At 40.9% G+C, this 23,284-nt stretch overlaps 1 protein-coding gene across 2 annotated transcripts in view; it reads left to right on the top strand.

Annotated features, from left to right (window-relative positions):
• Window positions 1–23,284, top strand: part of LOC149143584 (uncharacterized) — a 282,472-nt gene that overhangs the window by 156,293 nt on the left and 102,895 nt on the right. For both annotated transcript variants that reach the window (XM_089449002.1, XM_089449000.1), the window contains exon 5: window positions 22,312–22,362. In XM_089449002.1, the coding sequence (XP_089305128.1) occupies window positions 22,312–22,362 (51 nt within the window). The remainder of the gene's footprint in view (window positions 1–22,311; window positions 22,363–23,284) is intronic.

Genomic DNA, 23,284 nt, shown 5'->3' with positions numbered 1-23,284 from the left:
CTTTCTTAACTCTACAAACATGAGAGTCCTTGCTATTAACTTCAAAGTCTTCGGGTTGTTCGATGTACATTTTCTCATCAATGGTCCCATTCAGAAATGCAATCTTCACATCCATTTGATGACCCCATTGTAGCAACCAATGAAACCAATGATCTAATGGTAGTCTACCTTACTGTAGGTGCAAAGGTTTCTTCATAATCAATGCCTTCCTTTTGAGAGAAACCCCTTGCAACGAATCTTGCTTTATACTTGTCTATACTTCCATCAACTGCATGTTTGATCTTATAGATCCATTTAGATGTGATAACCGATTTGTCACTAGGTCTAGGAATGATTTCCCAAACCCCATTCTTCATGATGGATTGATATTCTTCCTGCATTGCTTTCTTCCAAACCTCTTGATGTGCAACTTCCTTGAATATAGATGGTTCCGCTGTTATCAATTTTGTCATATATGCAGCATAATCAGAATATCTTTTCGGTCTCTTTCTTTCCTTGAAGGTTCCTTTCGCAGCTTCATGTCCTTCAACATCTTCCAATGTAGCTTTCAACCAATTTGGCCTCTTCCTTGTGGTTGGGATGACCACCGATTGAATAGGCTCACTTGGTCCTTCTTCGAGATTTGTAGTAGAGTTTTCATGATGAACTTCTTCTTCTTCAAATATGGGAACTTCTTCATCATCAGAATCAATAGGAATATCCTTTGATTTCTTGTATGCTTGATTCTCATCAAATATGACATCCCTACTTACTTCAATATATATTTTTTCCATGATGTAGATTATATATGCTTTTGAAGAGAGACTATATCCAATGAATATTCCCTTGATACTTGTAGAGTCCAACTTCTTTCGCTTGTCTTTCAGAACATGGATATATGCTGGACTTCCAAAGATTCGGAGGTGATCCACACTTGACTTCTTTCCTATGAATACTTCTTTGGGTGTTGTATTATCAAGACTCTTATGAGGACTTCTATTTTGAATGTATACGACTGTCATCGCTGCTTCTCCCCATAAGAACTTTGGTAGATCTTGATCAAGGAGCATAGTTCAAATGCCTTCTTCAATTGACCTATTCTTCCTTTCAACCAATCCATTTTGTTCAGGATAATAGGGAACAATGAGCTCCCTCTTAATACCTGCTTCCTTACAATATGCAATCAATTCCTTAGAAGTGTATTACCCACCATTATAGACCTCAAAGTTTTTATATTTCTTTCGGTTAGGGTTTCCACTTCAGCCCTAAACTCCTTGAACTTATCAAATACTTCATCTTTTGTTTTGAGAAGGTAGATCCATGTCTTTCTAGAATGGTCATCAATAAATGTCACATAGTAGAGATGACCTCCAAGTGATTTGTCAGACATGGGCCCACACACATCGGAATGGATGAGGTCTAATATCTCTTTAGACCTAGTTTCACTATTGTGAAATGGATTTCTTGTATGTTTTCCCAAAGAGCATCCCTTGCTCACACCTTCATGATCCAACTCCATATTAGGAATACCATTAACCCCAAGCTTCTCAAACAAAACCCACTAAAACCCAGAAAGGGTTTGGCCTGGTTTTGACTTCGGAAATTCGGCCTCCCAAGAGCCACGTCCTCCTCTAACTGCTGGACAGTACGACCTGCTTGTAACTCCAGAAAAAACCCTCTAAAACACTGCAAAAGGGTTCAAATGCTCTTCCCCAAAATTCCCCTTATCTCTCCCAGTAAATACTTGCCCCACAACTTGACCCACAAGCTCCCACGTGTGCCCAGTGAGAGGCTTCTACGTTGGCCCTGGGTGCTGTAAATCGTATTGCTCTCAAGCAACAACCTCCTGCTCCCAAACTTCTACCAAAGACTAGTGTCTCCCTGAAATGCCCTCACCAAAATTCTCTTGGCAACTGCACCCCTGAAGATCCCTGAAATAGCTCCCACGTGTTCCCCTCCTGCGTCCTCTTGGATTACGCATTGGCTGAATGATGGTTGAGTGTTATGCTCTGAATCTTCTCCAACACTCCTCCAAAATGGTAGAATGGAACCTCACTAGGGTGGCACTCATGGTCCACTTAAGAGAGGGCAAGTTCTCCACTTGGAAAACTCGTTGCTAAACAAGTAACTTGACTAAGCAACTTGAGCAACTAAGATTGATTTCGATAGACAAAAGGTGCCACATGAGGTTGGGCCTCTTCTATTTATAAATCCTCGGCCTCTTTTCCCCATGTGGGTTCCTCCAACTATCATTTCGACTTTCCCTTCTTATCCATTCGAACTTTCCTCTAAGGCAAGTGCGTATTTCCCCATGTGGGTGGCTCCCACGTTTTACCAACAAAATATTTCGGCCTCCTTTTCCTCACAAATAGTTATCATCGTCAGAAGAATCTTATTAACCTAATTTCTTCAACATGGTATCAGAGCAAAGGTGCTGAAGTCAAAGGAAGGGCAACAAAGAGACATTCAAGGACCAAGTTTCAAGAAGGGCATCAAAGCGAGTTGAAGGTTATCAATGAAAAGGCTCAAGATATACATTGAAGAATCAAACCCTGATTTTGATCTAACCCTAGATCGAAGAAGCAATCTACATCAGTAAGAGCTTTTGTCTCCGTAGTCATTAAAAGGCCACGAAGACCCTCATCAAGTTGTTTACAAAGCAAGATAGCTCGAAGGACCTTAAAAATGAAGATCACATCATCTTGGAGAAATTCGAAACCCTAGAATCAATTCTGATCTACACTACAAAAGAAGGCGAGAAGGCATTGTCATCATCTTCAAGGTTATAAAACAAGCAAGGATCATCTCCTTGCCCTAGAAGAAGATCATCTGAGGAAGCAACAAATCATCCTCATCAAAAGGAGCAACCTTTTATATTGGAGAAAGGCTTTTTCATTTGAAAGTAGATCATCCAAGAGGGAGATCTTATACATCTTCTTCAACCATCATCAAAGTGATCAAGTAGAAGAATTCATCTTCACTTGTCAGGTAAGTATCTTTCGTTCTTTAATTTATTTAGTAAAATAACTTTGTGTTTGCAAAGAGATCTATAAATTGGATGGGTCATCGAAATTCCTTGCATGAAGAAGGACATGTTGATTTGGAGTAGCATCAGATGTGCTCTAGCCACGAAATTTGGTGGAGAGGCTAAGGCACATGAGATCTCCAATACCCAGAAAAGGTTCGGGCAGATTCTAAATAGCTTGGGAGATATTAAAATAATTAATATTCTAAACTTAGGGAAATTAAAATATTAATGTGAATTAATATAAAACTGTGTTAGAATGGTCCAAAAGTCATGGATCAAGCCAGATCTAATCTTATTCGTTGATTAGGGACTTAATCTCTGCCGTTGATCTGACAATGAGAAAAGTATAAGAGGAGGCTTGAGGGTCACTTGGAGAACACACTAAGAGATCAAGATTTTGACTTTCTAGGGCTGGGTTTGCTGAGAAAGTTGAGAGAGTGATCTGGAGTTGTAGTTGAGGGGCAGTGAATACAGAAGCAGAGAGACAGAGATAGTGCTGGGAGGATCAGCGTAACGGCAGGGAAAGCTAACGCAGAGGGCAGAAGCTGAAACTGTCGGAAAAGCTGACGCAGAGGGCAAAAGCCATAACTGTTGGGAACAGTCGGAACTGCCGGGAAAGCTGACGCAGAGGGCAGAAGTCGGAACTATCGGGAAAGCTGACGCAGAGGGCAGAAGAGGCTAATACAGCCCCTAAAGGCTGACGCTGGGGTTTTTCATGAGGCAGATTGGAGCTGAGGAGTTGTCGGAGTGTTTATCGAGGGTTTCAGCTGGAGCATCTATCTTTGAAGGAGAGGTATTATTGCTGAGATTTTTCTCTGTTGGGTGAGCCGAATTTGGCACCCAGATTGTATTATGAAACTGCTTAATAAATCAAACCCTCAGATAGTTGCACCATTTTTCCCACATTGGGTTTTTCCGGGGACATTAGTCCAAAAATAACGGTGTCATTTGTGTACTTGTTTCTGTTTCCTTCAGTTGATGATCTGTAATGTGTTGAGCATGTACTTGTGTTTATTTTTAGTATTTACATGGTAAATAACTTGTTAATTAATCAGAACAAGTAGGAAGGAATAAATCAGAAAGTACATGGAGGGTTTCTAACTGTTAGACTTAGAAATTTCAACATGGTATCAGAGGGTAGTTGCAGATCACAGGGGAACTGAGGACATCAGTCGAGCAGAGCAACAACAATAGAAAATAATTGTCCCGAGTGACAGAAGCTGTTCCCAGCAGCAAAACAACAAGGAAGGGAAGTTCGGGCCAAGAAGAGGCTGCGCAGAGGCCGAGGGAGGCAAAGACAGGTTCACGCAGAGGCCAGGAGGGCTGACGCAGTTGGCTTAGGGAGCTAGTTTGTTGGCGCTGGGACTGCGCAGAGCCTAGGAGCTCTCACCTTCAGGTTGCTTGGGTTTAGGAGGCTGTGGATAAGTTGCAGAGTGGAGCTGGTGGGGTACTGTTGTCAGAACAATACCTAACAGGCAAGACCAAGGAGGAGGGAGTTGCTACCGAGGGTTTCTAGCCGAGAAATCCGGATCAGTGGTGTGGTTGCACAAATGATTAGAGTAGGGGGCATCTTGACATCGACAAAAGGATTTCCAGGAGGGAAATCGAGGCTCAGAGGGAGTCACATTGAGAACTTCCAAGAGAGAAGTAGAAGAGTAGCGGAATGGCACTACACGGAGTAAGAGACCAGGACAGACTGGATGGAGCCTGAAACTTGGTAGTCTGGAAGGCCAAAATCTTATTCGTGCTTAACAGAAATCGTGTCAAGCACTTCGCCTTGAAGAAGATAGCGGTCCCAGTTGACCCAGTTGATGATGACAGGTATGAGGAAGCAATGGCAAGGGCCAAGAGTATCATTTTTGACGGGGTCAAGGATCATATAGTACCACATATTGCCGAGAAGAATACGTCACAAGAGATGTGGGAGGCCCTGACCAAGTTGTATCAACATACTTTTGTGCAGAGGAAGATGCTCCTAGAAAATCAGCTGCGGTCATACTAGATGCAGAAGGGAGAACAAATTGACACCTTCCTCGGTAAGTTGAAGGAGATTCAGAGTTGATGGTGAGAACAACCCTGAATGCAGTCTCAGAAGATTGGGAGGTGTTTGTCCAAAGCATATTGGGCAGGGCGACCCTTCTAGATTGGGAGGAAATGTGGGCGACTCTTCGCCAAGAAAAGATCAGGAGGTTGACCAAGATGGGAAGTAGTAGCAAGGGGATCAGAATCAAGAAGGAGGAGGAGGTGTATGCTGCCCTAGCATCTAAGGGTAAGCAAGAAAAGCGGAAGAAGAAGGACCTCTCTAAGGTCAAATGCTTCCACTGTGGGGAGCTGGGTCATTGTGAGACCCTGTGTCTGAGGAAGAAGAGCAAGGGATAGGCTTTCGAGACCAAGGCAACACCAACAAGGGCAGTGAAGGAAGTGGAGACAGACGATGTTTGTGCCATGAGTGCACACACACCAGTTGAGTGAAAGTGGGCAAACATTGAGCTGTAGTCAGGAGGAATACAGAAGATGAGGGGTAGGATCCTCGAGGTACCCAACCTCTTGGATTATACCTGCCTATGGGAGCCCTGAAGAGGAGTAGCAGGACTGGCGGATGTTGGTAGAGACAGATGGGGATGGAGTGGCAGAGAGAGCTACAGTGCAGGATTCCCAAGACATCGCGAGGCTAGCAGGCTGCAACAGTGCGAGAGGCACGGGAGTGTTGCACTAGTGCAGGATGGCACAGAGAGGGGTGCAACGGTGTGAGATGTAGGGAGTTGTTGCAACAACCAGAGGTTAGAGAGGGAGCACTTGTCAACGACAGAGGGAGCATCGAGAGTGTCTCTAGCCTGACAGAGATGTTAGAGTTGGGAGATCAGTTACTCTCTTCTTAGTAACTGAGTTGCAGTGCAACAATTAGCAGTGGCGGTGCTATCGGCAACACGATGCAGCATGATGAGAGAGGATGCAGTGCAGGCATAGCAGTGGCAATGGCAGGGCCATGGGCAGCAGCACGGATGCAGAGAGCGCTGCCATACAAAGGTAGCAGTGGCAGTGGCAGAGCCATGGGTGGCAGTATGGGTTGCAACAATATAGATGATGGGCAGTAGGCCTAGCATCAGGGACTGATGCTAGATGATCAGAGTAATACTTAGTGAGGAGTATTGTTAGAGCATAGTCCTCGCTAATAGGGAGTGTTGATTTGGAGTAGCATCGGACGTGATCTAGCCACGAAATTTGGTGGAGAGGCTAAGGCACATGAGATCTCCAATACCTAGAAAGGGTTTGGGCAGATTCTAAACAGTTTGGGAGATATTAAAATAATTAATATTTTTAATGGAGTCCCTAAGTCTAAACTTAGGGAAATTAAAATATTAATGTGAATTAATATAAAACTGTGTTAGAATGGTCCAAAAGTCATGGATCAAGCCAGATCTAATTTTAGCCGTTGATTAGGGACTTAATCTTGGCCATTGATCTGTCAACGAGAAAAGTATAAGAGGAGGCTTGAGGGTCACTTGGAGAACACACCAAGAGATCAAGATTTCGACTTTCTGGGGCTGGGTTTGCTGAGAAAGTTGAGAGAGTGATATGGAGTTGTAGCTGAGGGGCAGTGAATACAGAAGCAGAGAGGCAAAGATAGTGCTGGGAGGATCAACGCAGTAGCCGGGAAAGTTGACGTAGAGGGTGGAAGCCGGCACTGCCAGGAACAGCCGGAATTGTCGGAATTGTCGGGAAAGCTGACGCAGAGGGTAGAAGCCGGAATTACCGGGAACAACCGTAACTGCTAGAACTGGCGGGAAAGCTGACGCAAAGGGTAGAAACTAGAACTGTTGGGAAAGCTGACGCAGAAGGCAGAAGTCGAAACTGCCGGGAACAACTAGAACTGCCGAAACTGCCAGGAAAGCTGACGCAGAGGGCATAAGAGGTTGCCACAATCCCTAAAGGCTGACGTTGGGGTTTTTCGTGGGGCAAATTGGAGCTGAGGAGCTTCCAGAGTGTTTATTCGCGGTTTCAGTCAGAGCATTTGTCTCTGAATGAGAGGTACTACTGCCGAGATTTTTCTCTGTTGGGTGAGCCGGATTTAGCACCCAAATTGTATTTTGAAACTGCTTAATAAATCAAACCCTCAGATAGCTGCATCGGTTTTCCTGCATTGGGTTTTTCCGGGGACATTTGTCCAAAAATAACAGTGTCATTTGTGTGCTTGTTTCTGTTTCCTTCAGTTGAAGATCTGTAATGTGTTGAGCATGTACTTGTGTTTATTTTCAATATTTACATGGTAAATAACTTGTTAATTAATCAAAACAAGTAGGAAGGAATAAATCAGAAAGTACATGGAGGGTTTCTAACTGGTAGACTTAGAAACTTCAACAGGACAAACATAGTCATTGAACATATCAGAAGGACCCCTCTGATTCATGGAAAGGGATACTCATGAAAGATCCCCTCATATAGAAATATTGGAGATATCAAAGAGATGCATATGATAAACTCATTCTTTGAAGTTACGATAAAGAAGGTCACATGAATTAGATCTGATCTACACAAAAGTAAAGATATCAAAGGATGAACGATATCTTCATAAGATCTCATATACAAGATCTAGGAAAGAAGATAGTCATCATGCACTAACTGATAATCAAGGTAACAAATATAAGAAAAGTTACCTCATTCAACTTGTGATTTCTTTACAAGATAGAAGAAAACAAGTTGAGGACTCAAACATTTACTAGAAGGAAAGGAAGTTTGGAAAATTATGATACTCAGAAAAGGGAAGAAGAGCATAGCTGAGATTCAATGCTATGGAAGTAAAAGATTATGTACTCTACATGAAATATTGTTCTTAGTTCAAAAAAGGACAACAAGAAGAAAAACAGAGAAGTCCATTTCACCGAAGAAATGGAGGAAGCTGAAAGAAGGAAGAACAAGGAAGCAGAAGCATTAGAAGTAAGAGCTCGTGACACCACCATAAGGAAACATGAAGCCACTGGAACAAAAGCTATGGTAGTCAACTTTGAAGAATATAGCTCTTTGTGACGTCACTGAAAGATCAAGGGAAGAAGTCATCCAGGATACGTCTCATCATACATCAGTTTAAAAAGAGAAATATCTGCTGAATAAGGATATGCAAGATGGAATTCTCATTAAAGGATTCACCGATCGAGAAAGGAAGCAAGTGTTTCATCAGAAACTCCAACTTGTGGAGTTCATGGGCTGATGGTATGATGACATGAGAAATGAAGCAGATCAAGGGGTTGAAAATCTTTTCAATCAAAGAAGCTGCTTAAAGAAGCCTAGATGACCTAAAGGTAAAATGAGGTATGAATGCTTGTCTTTAATATTATAAAGTCATGTTGTGTGGTTAACATGGATCACTACTTTTATCTTGAGAAGCATGATCAAGGGAAAATGATCTCCTCATTTGAAAGGATGCAGGAAGGCATAAGTCACACTAGATGAAATAATATGTCCTCATATGAAGTATAAGGTGGTTGACTACAATTAACGAACTTTGATTGGAAGCTCCTGGGCATGGAATGTGTAAGAAGGAAGAGATCATGAGATATGCAACCATGATGAAGGCGATCAACATCCAAAATACCAAGAAGATTTGACTAGGAAATCTCCCAAAAAGATATGAAGACTTTGATGGAAGTCTGAAAAAGATGGAGACCCTTGACAATGGATAACTTTGGGAGACGTGTCAACGTGTATGCAAGATGCTGATACCTATAGGAATATGTCATGATGAAGATCCATCTCATAAGGTACTGCTTTATTTAATGTTATGTTTTGATTTCTTGAATAATATCTGAATGGGTTTATGCAGGGCTACTGGTACAAGAATTGTAAGTGCAAATACAACTAGCATTCATGTGGTGGATGAAATCCTTGAAAGAAACCATGATGACGAAGAAGTAGCCATATGACGAAGGTTCCAGATATGTATCAAGAAGGCCACTTTCTCTGAAGAAAGGAATGACATGACGAATCAAGAAAGTGATGGATGGCTAATGCCCTACAAGGAAGAAGCTCGATTGAATTCCATAACATCAAGGAAAGAAATTGATCAAGCAGCTGAAGGACCCACAAAGAAGAAGTTGCTGATGAAAAGAGAGTCCCTAGTTGAGAGGGAGCTCTGACAAGTCCCTAATTGAGAGGGAGCTTGGGCAAGTCCCTGATCAGAGGGAGCTTGGGTACATTCCTTTACAGGAATGGGCATATCTTCCCTAGTTGAAAGGGAGAGATAGACACAACATGCTTGTCTTCACTTGGGAAGAAAGAATGGAGGATTAGGTAATCATTTGGCATCCGATACTCTTTAAGGATGTGTAGGGAATCCAAGAGAAGAGTAGGCAAGAGGACCGATATTCTTTGAGGGCTGGGAACCCAACATAAAATAGTCCTAGAAGGTCATACTTAGAGAACACCCAGGTCGGTATGTCCCTTGAGAGACAATGATGAAGGTGTCTATAGTCGTTGGTCTCGCTAACATTGTGCTCTAATCTGATGAGAGATAGATTTGTCAATCAAGGCCTTGTTGTGGAAAGTTGAAACAATGTTGGTTACTATGATGCTATATAGATGGGTTACCAATCTGATTCTTCTTATGAGAAATTCTTCAAATTGAGAATGACCAAGTACCATTATGAATAATTCCCTAGTTAAGAGGGAGTGTTGTAAAATGTAACTAGTTTCGGTCTTCATAATGACATGTAATTGTGACTTTTATAAATGATGTAATAATATTATTATTGTAAACCTTGCTCCATGGGTTTCATGAGCAAGAGATTTTATTTGTTTATGGCTCCCATTGAGAGCGTTGGGATTTATTATTAAGTCAAAGAGTCAATGTCATGTATGAAGAGCTCTTCTTGAGCATGAGTCAATGTATATGAGTCTATGAATATGTCTAGTTAGCCCTCCAAGGACAAGCACTTTCCATCCTCTTCAAAGTCAGCCTCCAAATTGTGTGGAAATATCATGTTGGCTTGCATCAATAGACACATCCATTCATACCGTCATGTCGGCTTAATATGTGGGACAGATTACTATATATACCCAGCTAGGATCCTTCTGAAGTTTCAGAGGGTAGTCACAAAAAGTATTTCGGATGTCACAAAAAGGATTTTGGATGTCACCGTGAAGGAGTTTTGGAGGTCTGTCCACAGTTCAAGAATTTGGATCCTCGGAAATTTCGGGTGGGTACAATCTCTGAGATTTTCGCATATCAATCACAATGAAGAAGTTTGATCTTACTTTGAGATTCAAATAGGCAATCACAGTCAACAATCCGTGGATCTATTTGAAGTTTTGGATGCAGTCATCAAGTTCAGATCTCCACAAAAGTACAAGTATGATCTCTCTAAGTTCGGGCCACAGTCACAGTAAAGGAGTCATGTGAAGATACATAAGGAACAACGAGGAAATAATTAGGGCTAATCACAGAAGCCTGAAGAAAGGTTTCGATGTCCTAACAAGGAATCACAGTCCAATGGAGATACTACAGTTTAGTGGCATCAAGGAAATTCGAATCTTTGTGCTACACAGTTTGGACAAGTATAAACATATTACAGTTTGAGGAAACTACTGATTGGTAATCTGAAGACTGAGTTTCGGTCCTATCTAAAGAAGAACTCAGTACCATCACAAAAGTAAGGTCTCATGACAGTGAGGAGGTCTCACAAAAGGAAGTCACGATGTGAAGACAGTGATGAGATTTTGATGATGACAATGTTTTGTTGCTCAGAGGTTCGAAGAGGAAGAGGAGTCATCAAGAAGAAGAAGGTTGACTTAGTTTTGGAGTGGCTATTAGGTCAAGGGTCATGGTCTTGGTGTTCGTCAATTGGAATCTCTATAAGAAGAATTTGTGCGGGTTTTCCTCTCAAAGAGTGAGAGGTTTTGCACTGGCAGAGGGCCAACATCTTGTGTTCTTGTCTCTTTTGTTTTGGTAACTATTTGATGAAGTAAGAAAACACACACTAATAATAACAAGAGAAGATTGTGCTAATAAGAAAAAGGAAAAAGTACCTCACAAATAGTTATCATCGTCAAAAGAATCTTATTAACCTAATTTTTCTAGATTCTTCAACATCCAGCAACCACTGGAAGGAGGCTTCAAACCCTTGATTTATCAACTCCAACTAAAAGGATGCTCCAACACCTTGATTTACCAGCTCCAACTACAAGGATGCTCCAATGCCATGCAAGTTCCAAGTTGCCCTAGCACCACCCTGCCACCCTTAAGTATTATCAAGCTCCAACCTGAAGGAGACCCCACTCTCCATCTTGCACCACCCTGTAGCCCTACTCAACAAGCCACCACTTGCCCTGAAGGCTCCAACCTCTAATTCACCATAGTGGACCACAATTTCATCTCATTTTCAGATTGGATCCACCTCTGCTTAATATCAACATAAAATCATTTTGCTGTCTTTGTCAATTCAATATCGTCAGCCGCAATATCACTTCTTTCTGCTAGGTTTGCATAAATAACTCCTTTCTCAACACCCCTACTCAAGAGTTAAATGCCTTTGTGAAACCCTAGCAATATTCAAGTCAACAACGATTCAAGATACTTGTTAATTTTCACAGTGTTCTATGCTGATATAATCACTTAAAACAATTTTTTCCAATTTCAATCACCCCAATAGTAGTTAACAATTATAGATAGAACAGTAAACAATGGATGCACAATAGAATATTGCCAAGCACAATGAGACAGAGATTTTGGTCAAAGACCAAGGAAAATCCCCACAAGGGGGAAAACCCTTAATCAATTTTTCTTCTTTTATTTGTTAATCAATGTTCAGCATGAGATGCATAGTCCAATTGCACATCCATAAGCCAGTCAAAGTCAAATTTTGACTTTCCCAAATGAACCAACCCAAAACCAATCAATGGTGAGAGAGAAAGTCAAATCAGGTCAAAATATCAGTCTAAAATTTTCGGCCTGTGGAGGTATAGTCAATAACAGCCAATGGTTTGCAATAATCAATCAAAGTCAATAAAACTGCCCGAAAAAATTTGGTCAACCCAACATTAAATTCAGCCTTCCTTCCTCAGTCAAACTTGGTCAAAACAAAGACAAATTCTTCCTGCAATTCGGTCAAACTTCAACAGTCAACATGCAGTCAAATCCAGTCAACATGCCCGGAACAGTTCGGTCAAAGTCTCCTCAATTCAGCCTCCAAGACAGATAAGAAATTCAGTCAAATCAGATCAAATCAACCCAAGTCAAAGAGAGTCAACGCTGGTCAACATAGTCCCAAAACAGAAGAAGTCAACCCAGATCAAAATCCTCTTTCTCCTCCTTCGCATGTGTGGAATTTCTCCTGCAATTTTAGAGATGATCAAACTTGTTTGTGATGTGTGGTGATGTTCAAATGAGCTCCAACATAAGGTCTATTTATATGTGGTTTTGGAGGGTCAATTTCCCTTGGAGGGCCAATTTGTCCTCTTTAGGTTGACTTGGTCAAGGGTAAAAAATGTGACCTTTCTTTATTGATTTGGTGATGAACTTTTGACTGTAGCTGCTCAATTTTCAACAATACTTTTACTGCTCAATAGTTGCATCAAATCTTAGCTTAGCCCAACACTGGAAAACCTTAGCATGAAGGCTTATTCTGACCTGTAGGACTCAACATACCCTGCTCATGAATATCAACAATGCAATCTATCTGCTTTGGATACTTGGAAAATGCATTCGTTGTTATTTCATATACACATGCGGACATTCAGCTAGGTCAGCCAACATAACATACTGACTGTCAATTAATTCTAGTTTTCAATAGCTGAACTACGACATCAAATACTGGCATCATACAACCAATGCCTCAACGCACTGATAATGACATTAGTAACGTATGTCCTTACTGCTGATGTATGCTTCAGATATGCAATGATGAGCCCAAGGACTATATCAAAACATCAGAATTACTTTTTCTGTTATATAAACCCTATCCTTCAATTCATAGTATAACACAGTGTAATAGTCATACTTCTAATTGCAATGCTTGATACTGATGCCTTCAACAAGCTTCAACCCTACTTCATATTTCTGATTCTAATCAAATCATAGATGCTGCTATTTAATTAAGTCATACCTCTGTTGCAATGCTTGATGCTGACCTCTTCAACAAGCTTCACCTCTGCTTTAGATTGCTGCATGTTAATCTCTTTAGCAACCTTTCTAGTAGCGAGGAAGGTACTTCCATTCCTCGGAAGTCTCTCTTCTTCCCATACTGGAACACAATCCTCTTCATCATTTTCTCTCCACCATTCATCATACATCACAGACATAGAACCTACGTTATGAACAATATTCTTCTTGTAAGTGTCCTTGCTATTGGAAGCCTCCTACCTCTTCTTTTCCCGATAGGCCTTTAAGCCATTCCATGGCTCCTTGTTAGCTATGGAAGTCTCCTTTATTCCCTCTGATGATGCGCTCTTCTGGGGTTGCAGACTCTCCCTCTGAATCTATGAACTCCCTCTGGAACTCAACTCCCTCTCAGTCTCAGAAGCCTTCTTCTTTCCTTGGTCAATAGGCTTGCCCTTCAACCTGTACAAACCATTCTCTCTGACTCCAAGAACTGCTATTAAACTAGAGTCAGATCTACTGGGCTTGAGTATCACCTTTCCATCCTGGAACATTACTTCAAACACCTTTGTCTCAATTGCTGAGACATAAAACATGTTGCAGCTGAGCTCTAGTACCCAAAGTACGTCCTAGACTCGCAAGAACCCTTTTGACTCCATCCTGAATGGTACAATTCCTACTTCTTTGACTTTCTTTTGACTCTTATCACCAATATTCACATGTAGATCAGAGTCCCATTCGGTCAAGCTCTCAAATACTTCTTGCGATTCTGTCACATGGTTTGATGCTTCCCTATTTATGAACCAAGCACCCTCACGAATGGCGCTCCCTGAGAAAAGAGAGATCAGAGAAAACTCCTTGTCGAGCCTTTTCAAGAAATCATCCTGTTCGACTATAACTAAAGAAGCCATTGTCGAGCTTCCCTTTTCTCTTCTTCAACTCACTGGCGAGAGCAAGATTCTCTTCATTAGTGTTCTTCTTCTGAAGAACCTTGTCTAGAAGTTCCTACTGGATGAAATCATCCCATAACCTGTTCCAATTTGGTAGATTCTATGTCAAAATATTCCTTTGATAAATGGCTTCCACTGCTCTGAGAAGCCCTTCAAGGCAATCCTCACTAACTCAGGTTCTAGAACATCATCACCAATGGCACTAAGCTCGTCACGAACTTGTTGAACCCTTGTTAGATACAAAGTTACATTCTCTCCATCTGTCATCTTGATGTCTCTAAGCTTCTCTCTCAATACCATCTTCTGGTTCTCGTTCTTGTTCTGAAACAACGCTTTCAGAGCCTCCCACATATCCCATGTAGTGTTCTTCTTGATGAGATGAGGTATCAAGTGATCCTTGACTCCATCAAGTATGATCAACTTGGTCTTTGCATTTGACTTATTATACCTAGTGAACTCAACCACGTTGGTTGGCGGGGTGATCTTGTCAGCAAATTCTCATAGATCATTCACCTACAATACTACTTGATCCTTTAATTCAAGCCAGAGACCATTTTTGACAAGTTGTTCTTCTTTCAACAAGTCAACTCAGCTCCCTCTTAGAGTTGATCCTTGTGCACACTCCGATCCAACTGCCCTTCAAAGTAGCTCTGATACCATGTTGGAATTTCACGCATTCTAGGTCTCGTCTATGCCTTAACTAAGAGCACAAACACACTAGAGATGCCCAACTTTGAACTACTATGCATAGCAGCATATAACAATAGAGAAATCAATAACAATACACATGATTTATGGCCAAACATATTCCTTATCAGTCCATCAATAAGAAAATCATAGGGCTTCTGTACTAGGGATCATGGCCCTTTACAATCCTTGTTGTTGCTATCCTTGACAACCAGCCCTTTCAGTCCTCTTTTATCCACAAGCTCTGCTCCTTCAGACCTTTGTCCAACTCACCCTACTTGCTGTCCACCAGTAGACTGCTCCTTTAGCCCACTCAACCTGTTTGCCTTGGGTTGTTCCTTTAGCCCTCGGTCCACTATAACATCCTGTGTTCAACCCTTTTTAGCAGCCCCTTTCCTTGCTTCCTACACTTGACAGCCTTGGCCTGCACTGTTTTCTTCAGCGAGCTACTACAACAGCCTTCAATCAAACTCTGCTAGCCTTTACATAGTCCCTAAGGCACTTGGCCCTGCTCAAGTTGCCCTCATCCCGCCTGTCCACAATTTCTGAGGTCCTCGGCTTATTTTGTTTACCCTGTGGCCTTGCTCCAAGGGCTGAGGTAGCCTGCGGCCAACCCTCCTTGCCTTTGGCTTCCTTACAAAACATAGTGCAGGCCCTTCTTCCTTGCGGGTGGCCTTTACCAGGCCTTCTATCCCAGAGCAACTTGCCTAAACTAGCCTTGACCATCTAGATCTAGGCCTTAACCCTCCAAGATAGAACTCTTCCTTGTTGCCAATCATTTCCAACTCTTCAAACCTCCTTAAATAGACCCTACTTTCACCACAGAACTCGGCTTGTCTTCTTTTGTTGGCAGTGGCTCCCTTTAGCTAAGAAGAACATAGAAAAGTCGGCCTCTCTCAGCTGTCCTTTGCTCCTGCGGCTGTCCTTCTTCCTTGGGTCTGCAGATAGGTCACTTTTGCCGACTCACAGAAGAGAATTGTCCTTCACACTCTTTCCTTTTAGCCTCTCCTTTGGCCTATGATAATATCTTTCAATTAGGTTGACACCTAATCCGAAACGGATGAGGTGAAGTCGGACAGTCATCTAGAAGATGAACTGATCCGTTTTGTATTTGTATAAATAATAATAGTTGAATGAATAATACTCATCCAGTTGTTTCTTGCGCTCATTAATTTCTGAGCTAACCTGGCCTGACATGGTATCAGAGCACAGGTCCCAGAAATAGCTCCTGCCTCTGCCAGGTTTCTACAGCCTCATGAAACCTACCTCTGTCCTGAGACTGCGTACTTCTGGCGGTGATCTGAGCGCCTCTGGCTCTGACATGGAATGCGTGGAATGCGCTGTTGAATACTGCGTTGAAAACTGAGGTATCATTTTTGTGTGGCATAGACTGCGTTTTTTATCATTTTTGTGGATTGAAGAAACGCTGCATATAGAAGAACCCTGCGCTGTGGACTGCGTTTTTAATGGATGGACGTTTATAACCGTTCAAATCTCATGCGGAACCTGTTTGAAGACTGACTGCGTTTTTTTCTTATTGACTGCCTTTCTTATTGAAGACTCTCGGCATGAGTGGGATTTGATTTGATTGTGATAAGAAGCGTTCATTTATTTTATTCATACTTTACGGATTTGATCATTTTCGAGTTATGAGAGCAATGGGCTGCCTTTGTCGTGGACATTTATGGCTATTGAATATGCATTTTGCATTTCTAGCACCTAGATCTTGATTTACAGCAACTTCCCATTCTCCTTACGACGCTTCTTGTTATGGATTTGTTTTACTCTGACTATGTATGGTTATGCTCACGGCTCCCCCTGTGTTGATGGCGGATTTTCAAATAGATTTTCAGTGTGCATTCATTGCGTTGTATTGATTAACGCAGTTGTTATATTGACACCGGTTTGAGTAGTGTATAGCCATCCGTTTTTGTGCTGGCGGTTTGAATATACGTGCTATATCCATTCAATTGATCTCGGTGGTATCGGTCTCTGTCTATATAACCCTCGGCATGACAAAACAAGGTCAGGTCATCGCATGCAAAGTTGCTGTTGCATGTGGATATGGATGTAGGTATGACTGAGGTTTAACCTGGCCTGACAAAGCATTTCGCATTTTCACATGTCGCAGTTTTCAAAAGCAGTCAGAGTGATATATATATATCAGAATGTTTATTTCCTGAGGTTTAATTTTCACATTTCGCAGTTTTCAAAAGCAGTCAGAGTGATATATATATCAGAATCATTATATCAGTCAGAGTATCAAAGCTTATGTAGTATTGCAGTGATTTTCAAAGCTTATGTAGTATTGCAGTGATTTTCAAAGCATATGTAGTATTGCAGTGATTTGAGCGCCCTTGTTTTGATTGAACAGTGATATATATATGTGAACACTGATATATATATGCTGATGAAATGTTAGAGGAAGAATAACATGCATAAGGCTATGATATAAGGATTTTTTTACAGAAGTTTGGCAGAGATATATTTTTTTTCCAGAAGGATTTTGTTTACAGAAGTTCTTGGCAGAGATATTTTTTTTACAGAATGCATTCAATCATTTCAATGGTCGGAATAGTTCTCACTGGCAAGGAGAACTATTCTGAATGGTCTCGGATGGTAAAACACACCCTCATCTACAATGAGCTGTGGAAAGGTGTGTGTGTCGGAGAAGAAGACAGAGACCCTGTGCAGCCCACATCAGACAAAGAACTCGCCATTTGGGAAAACAAGAACAGCAAAGCCTTTGCATTGATCGCAGCATCTGTAAATGAGGAAGTAAGTCGTCATATTTCATCCTATTCCACTGCCTTTGAAGCTTTACAAAAGCTGAAAGAACTCTATGACACACATTCTGCACTTGAAGTTGTTCAGCTCATGATTAAACTCTTCACTCTTGAACTGAAAAATAATGATCCTCTTACTCTTGCTTCTGAAATAAAATCTATAGTGCATGACATTAAATCCACTAAGGTTGAGCTGGATATCTCTCTTATTGCCTTTCTCAAAGCACTCTATCCTACCTACTCCAATTATCTTGAGTCTTTACAAGCAAATGGAAACCTTAAAGATATAACCTTTGACTCTCTTGTGAAAAAGTTTGCTGAAAGAGAGAAAGCCTTTGGAAAGAAAACAGTCCCTGAATCTTCTGAAGAGACTGTTTGCCTTGCTCACAAAGAAAAGCATCCTGTTCAAGATTCTGCAAGAGGAAGAGGTGGACGAAGAGGAAGAGGAAGATACTTCAGAGGCAGGGGGGGCAGACATTCTCAAGCAGAAAAGGCAGATCTGCATTGCATTCGCTGCAAACGAAATGGATCACATGATGCTTCTACATGCAAGCTACCATGGGACAAAGTTGAGCAGAGAAGAAATCAGCAGAAAGGTAAAACTGATGACTCAGACAAAGGTAAAGCACCTGAATCTGCACACTATATTGAGGCACAATGTAATATTGGAGTAAATGAAGATTTGTTTAATGCTTCACTTGCTTCTTCGAAAAATGACTGGTTGCTTGATTCAGGAGCAACCTGTCATATGACTCATAGGAGAGATTTCTTTGAAGATTTCACTAACAATGTTGATGGAGTAGTATACTTTGCAGATCAGTCAAAAATGAAGCCATCAGGGCTTGGCACAATCAGGCTTAAACTGCCTGGTCTTCCAGACTTTCTTCTGGATCATGTTCTATATCTCCCACAGCTGAAGAGAAACTTGCTGTCCCTGGTCCACATCCGCCAGCAAGGTCACTCCATTCACATGTTTGATGGCAAGCTTGAGGTAAGAAAGGCATCTGACCACTCACTTGTCATGAGGGGTATAGAAGAAGAAAGACTCCTTAAACTGCAAGGAACCAGATTTGGACATTTAAACTATGATAGTCTCCGCTTGTTGAAGAAAAATGGTGTTGCTGGTTTGCCTACAATTCCTAGAAAACATAAACAATGTGATGCTTGCATTCTAGGAAAGCATAGCAAACAGTCTTTTCATGATTCACATTCAAGAGCACATAGGAAGCTTGAACTTATTCATTCAGATTTATGTGGTCCAATGCCTGTTCCTTCTGCAAATGGAAATAAATATATCATGACATTTATTGATGATTACACCAGAATGTGTTGGGTTTACTTATTGAAGAACAAATCTGATGCTTTTCAAACATTCAAGAATTTTCATAAATGGATTGAAAATGATGCACAATCTCATATTGGGTCTATTCGCACTGATAATGGAAAAGAATATACATCAAATGAATTTGAACACTATCTTCGCCAACATGGGATTAAACATCAAACAACTGTGCCTTATAATCCTCAACAGAATGGTGTAGCTGAAAGAATGAACAGAACAATTTTGAATATGGTACGATCCATGCTTTTCTTCAAAAATGTAAAGACAATGTTTTGGGCTGATGCTGTTCTATGTGCTGCATATATAAAGAATAGATGTCCATCTAGTGCTATAAGAAACAAGACTCCTTATGAATTGTGGTATGGACATGTTCCTTCGGTAAAACATCTCAGGATATTTGGTTCCACCTGTTATGCTTTAATACCAAAGGTACATAGAAACAAACTTGGTGCAAGAAGTCGTAAGTGTATCTTCCTGGGGTATTCAAACACATCTAAAGCATACCGCCTTTATGATGAAGTAAATAAAAAGTTTGTTTTATCTAGAGATGTCATTTTTCTTGAATCATCCAAATCTGACAATGTTGTTGAGCGGCAACTTGATCGCTTGGATAGATTCACAAAACCGAAATCATTTCAAGAGTTTGATAATCAGATTCCACATCTTGAAGGGGGGATTCCTATACTAGATCAACATGTGGAATCTTCTTCTGAAGAACAATCTCCCCTGCATGACACTCCAACAACGGATGATGCTTTAAGTGATGTAATTGATAGAATTGGGAGACTCAATCTTGATTCAGACCCAACTCAATCAACAGAACAGCCTGGACCATCTCAGAAAGGTCCCCCAAAGTGGCTGACAAAGACACTTGAAAGTGTTCATCCTGATGAAATTGGAAAAACAGGAACCCGAAATTCAAACCGACAAGATGGAGGTGATGTAGATAACTCTAATTCACCTGTTGATATGGATGTTACTTATGATTGTGAATTGAACTTGTCTACAGATTTTGAACCAACTTCCTTCAAAGAAGCTGCTTCTCATGATGAATGGAAAGAAGCAATGCAGAAGGAGTATGATGCCCTCATAAAGAATGGCACTTGGAAGCTGGTTGATCCTCCATTTGGAACCAAACCAATTGGCTGCAAGTGGGTCTACAAGAACAAGTACAAAGCTGATGGCTCACTTGACAAGCACAAAGCTAGGCTTGTGGCAAAAGGTTTTGCACAGAAGGAAGGGGTCGATTATGAGGAAACTTTTGCTCCCACAGCAAAATGGGCCACCATCCGGACACTCTTTGCACTAGCTGCTCAGAACGGTTGGAAAGTCCATCAAATGGATGTAAAAACTGCATTCTTGAATGGAGATCTAAAAGAGAATGTTTTTATGTCCCAGCCTGAAGGATTTGCTGTGAAAGGACATGAACACAAAGTATGCAAACTTGTGAAGTCCTTGTATGGCCTCAAACAAGCACCACGAGCCTGGTATGAAAAACTAACTGAGCATCTTCTGAAACTCAACTTCAAACATTTTGATCTTGATGATGCAACTTTATTTGTCAAGAAAGTTGGCAAAACAGTTGTATATCTTGTGGTATATGTAGATGATCTTTTAATGACAGGGAACAATGAAAGCTATATTGCATCCATAAAGAAAGAATTAGGAAATTTTTTTGAAATGACTGATTTGGGCTATGTTCATTACTATCTTGGCATTGAAGTAACCCAACATCCAAAGTCCATATTTCTTTCTCAAAAGAAATACATTGGAGATTTGTTATACAGATTTGGCATGACAGAGTGCAATCCCCTTTCTACTCCAATGGAACAAAACTTGAAGCTCACATCTACTGAAGGAAAGGAATTTGAGGATGCAACAAGGTATAGACAGCTTGTAGGAAGTCTCATCTACCTCACTACTACCAGACCAGACATTTCATTTGCTGTTGGAATCCTCTCCAGGTTTATGCAAAAGCCTTGTGAGGGACATTGGTCTGCTGCAAAAAGAGTTCTAAGATACTTGAAGGGAACTCAAGACCTTGGAATCAAGTATACACAGGTGGACGACTTCAACTTGATTGGATACTCTGATTCAGACTTCGATGGAGACAAAGAAACTGGGGTATCTACTTCAGGATATGCTATGAGTCTTGGATCAGGAGCTGTCTCCTGGAGATCACGCAAACAATCAGTACCAGCAGATTCCACAACAGAAGCAGAATACGTGGCAGCAGCTGAAGCAACGAAAGAAATTGTGTGGCTCAGGAAAATTCTTGAAGATTTGCAAGTAAAACAAATACAATCTACTCCACTCATGATTGATAACACAACTGCAATAAAGTTGGCCAAGAATCCAAAATTCCATGATCGTACTAAGCACATCAATACTAAATATCATCTGATCCGACATCATGTTGAGGCCAAAACAATCCATCTCCATCATTGTTCCACAAACGAGCAAATTGCAGACATCTTCACCAAAGCGCTTGGAAGAGAAAAGCTTGAAAGATTCAGAACGATGCTTGGACTCACCAACATCCCTTCAGATTAAGGGGGGGAATGTTGACACCTAATCCGAAACGGATGAGGTGAAGTCGGACAGTCATCTAGAAGATGAACTGATCCGTTTTGTATTTGTATAAATAATAATAGTTGAATGAATAATACTCATCCAGTTGTTTCTTGCGCTCATTAATTTCTGAGCTAACCTGGCCTGACAGTATTAGGAGCCCTCTTTGTCCTTCAAGAGATCCCACTTCACTACCCAACGATTAATTAGAATATAAATTACTTTCCTTGGGTTCTAAGCCCACTGCTTTGGGTCAAGATCCCAAACTTGGGTGCATTGTTTCCAAATTCTCATTTTTGTGGGTTTTATCCTCACAAGACTAGCACCAAAGGCTTGTGGGAGTACCTCCTGAGCTACCCAATTTCAGCATATGCAACACCACTTTATGTAATTGGATGCATATTGCTTTAATACATCTCTCCTTCAGGCTCTCTTGTTTGTCACTTGTATATTCTCAATAGCATAGTTTGAGAGATGGAAGAAACTAATGCAATACAATCAGCATAACCCCTAGGAGGTATACTCTTCCTTATTGAAGGTCTAGGTGCGCCTACAAGCTCATGAGCCTCCTGCAATGTCTAAGTAGCCATCTTGGGCTCCTCCAGCCTTGAGTAGAAGGTGAGGGCATATCAAATCCTAGACTCACCTCATCCACACCAAAATCTGATATCAAACACTTAATTTTAAGAAATTTAATTTATGAACATGTTCTTGCATGAACTGTGATGCATAACACTCCTGCATTTCCATTGACGCTTGTAGCTTTGTGTCCCATTGACCTGTTATGGTCATTTGTGGACTTCAATATTATTTCTCTCTTTCTTTCTTGATATTGACAGGTATTAAGTTATATTGACTTACAATACTTTTCTTGATTGCAGGGTTCACAATGTTCTTTCTCACATGATGCAGTTCCTGCCACTAAATCTGAGGTAGAGTCGATTAATCTTAGTTTTATGTAGCATTTATATCTTTGGAGGTAAGAATGGAGATTTTGGTTGTGCTGTTGTTGACATTCTTTTCCATTTGAAACATTCCTTTAGTGGTTAGCTTTCTTGCATTTTTGCATAGTAGTGGGCTTGAATATAATCTGTGACTTTTGGATGTGATAAGAAACTGGAAAATAACATTGTAGGTTTGTACTCACTTCGTTGTGATTTTCAATTTTCTAGTATCCTGGATTAGTTTTGGCATACCTAGAAGAAATCCCTCCTTTTTTGCTGATCAAATATTTTTCTCTTACATGATAGAAAGATAATTGAATTTTCATTTCATCCATACTTCCAAAGTTCATTTCACTTTTGGTCCTCATCTAACTAAAAGCCTTTAATCCTGGAACATTTTAAAAATTTGTAGGATGCATACTTCCAGCCTTGTGTTGGAGAAAGGTATGAGGAAAAGCAATCCATCTTCACCTTCTTGTATAAATTTTTCTTTATTGGCTGCGATTTGTCTCCGTTGTCTTTTGATGCATGTGCACCAGAAGCATGTTGAAACTGTAGCTATGGTCGGTCTTCATAATGTATAATTGAGTCAAAAAAAATTTATGAGTCAAAAGAAAATTATTTTATCATGTCCCATTTGGACATTTAAAAGAAAAAAAATGAATTTTTAAAAGTATGTTTTTGTGTCTCCAAGTTGACCATGTCGGCCCTCCAGAAGTCAAGTCAGCTCAGCTTTTAGAGTCACCTTTTCAGATGCAGAAAGAACCATATATTTGCATCAATACTCCATCATTTGGCAACCAATTTCCATCTCTTTTGTGGAGGAAAATTCAGGTCTATCTGTGGCACTGTGGAACCATGCGAAGTCTGTACTGTGGAACCCTATGAAATATGTACTGTAGAACCATGC

The sequence above is a fragment of the Pinus tabuliformis genome, chromosome X, assembly GCF_031772625.1.
Source record: "Pinus tabuliformis cultivar Carrire ecotype Pingquan chromosome X, CPIR1, whole genome shotgun sequence".
Lineage (NCBI taxonomy): Eukaryota > Viridiplantae > Streptophyta > Pinopsida > Pinales > Pinaceae > Pinus > Pinus tabuliformis.
Note: the sequence above shows the minus strand (reverse complement) of the source record. Positions and strands in the feature narration are given on the sequence as shown.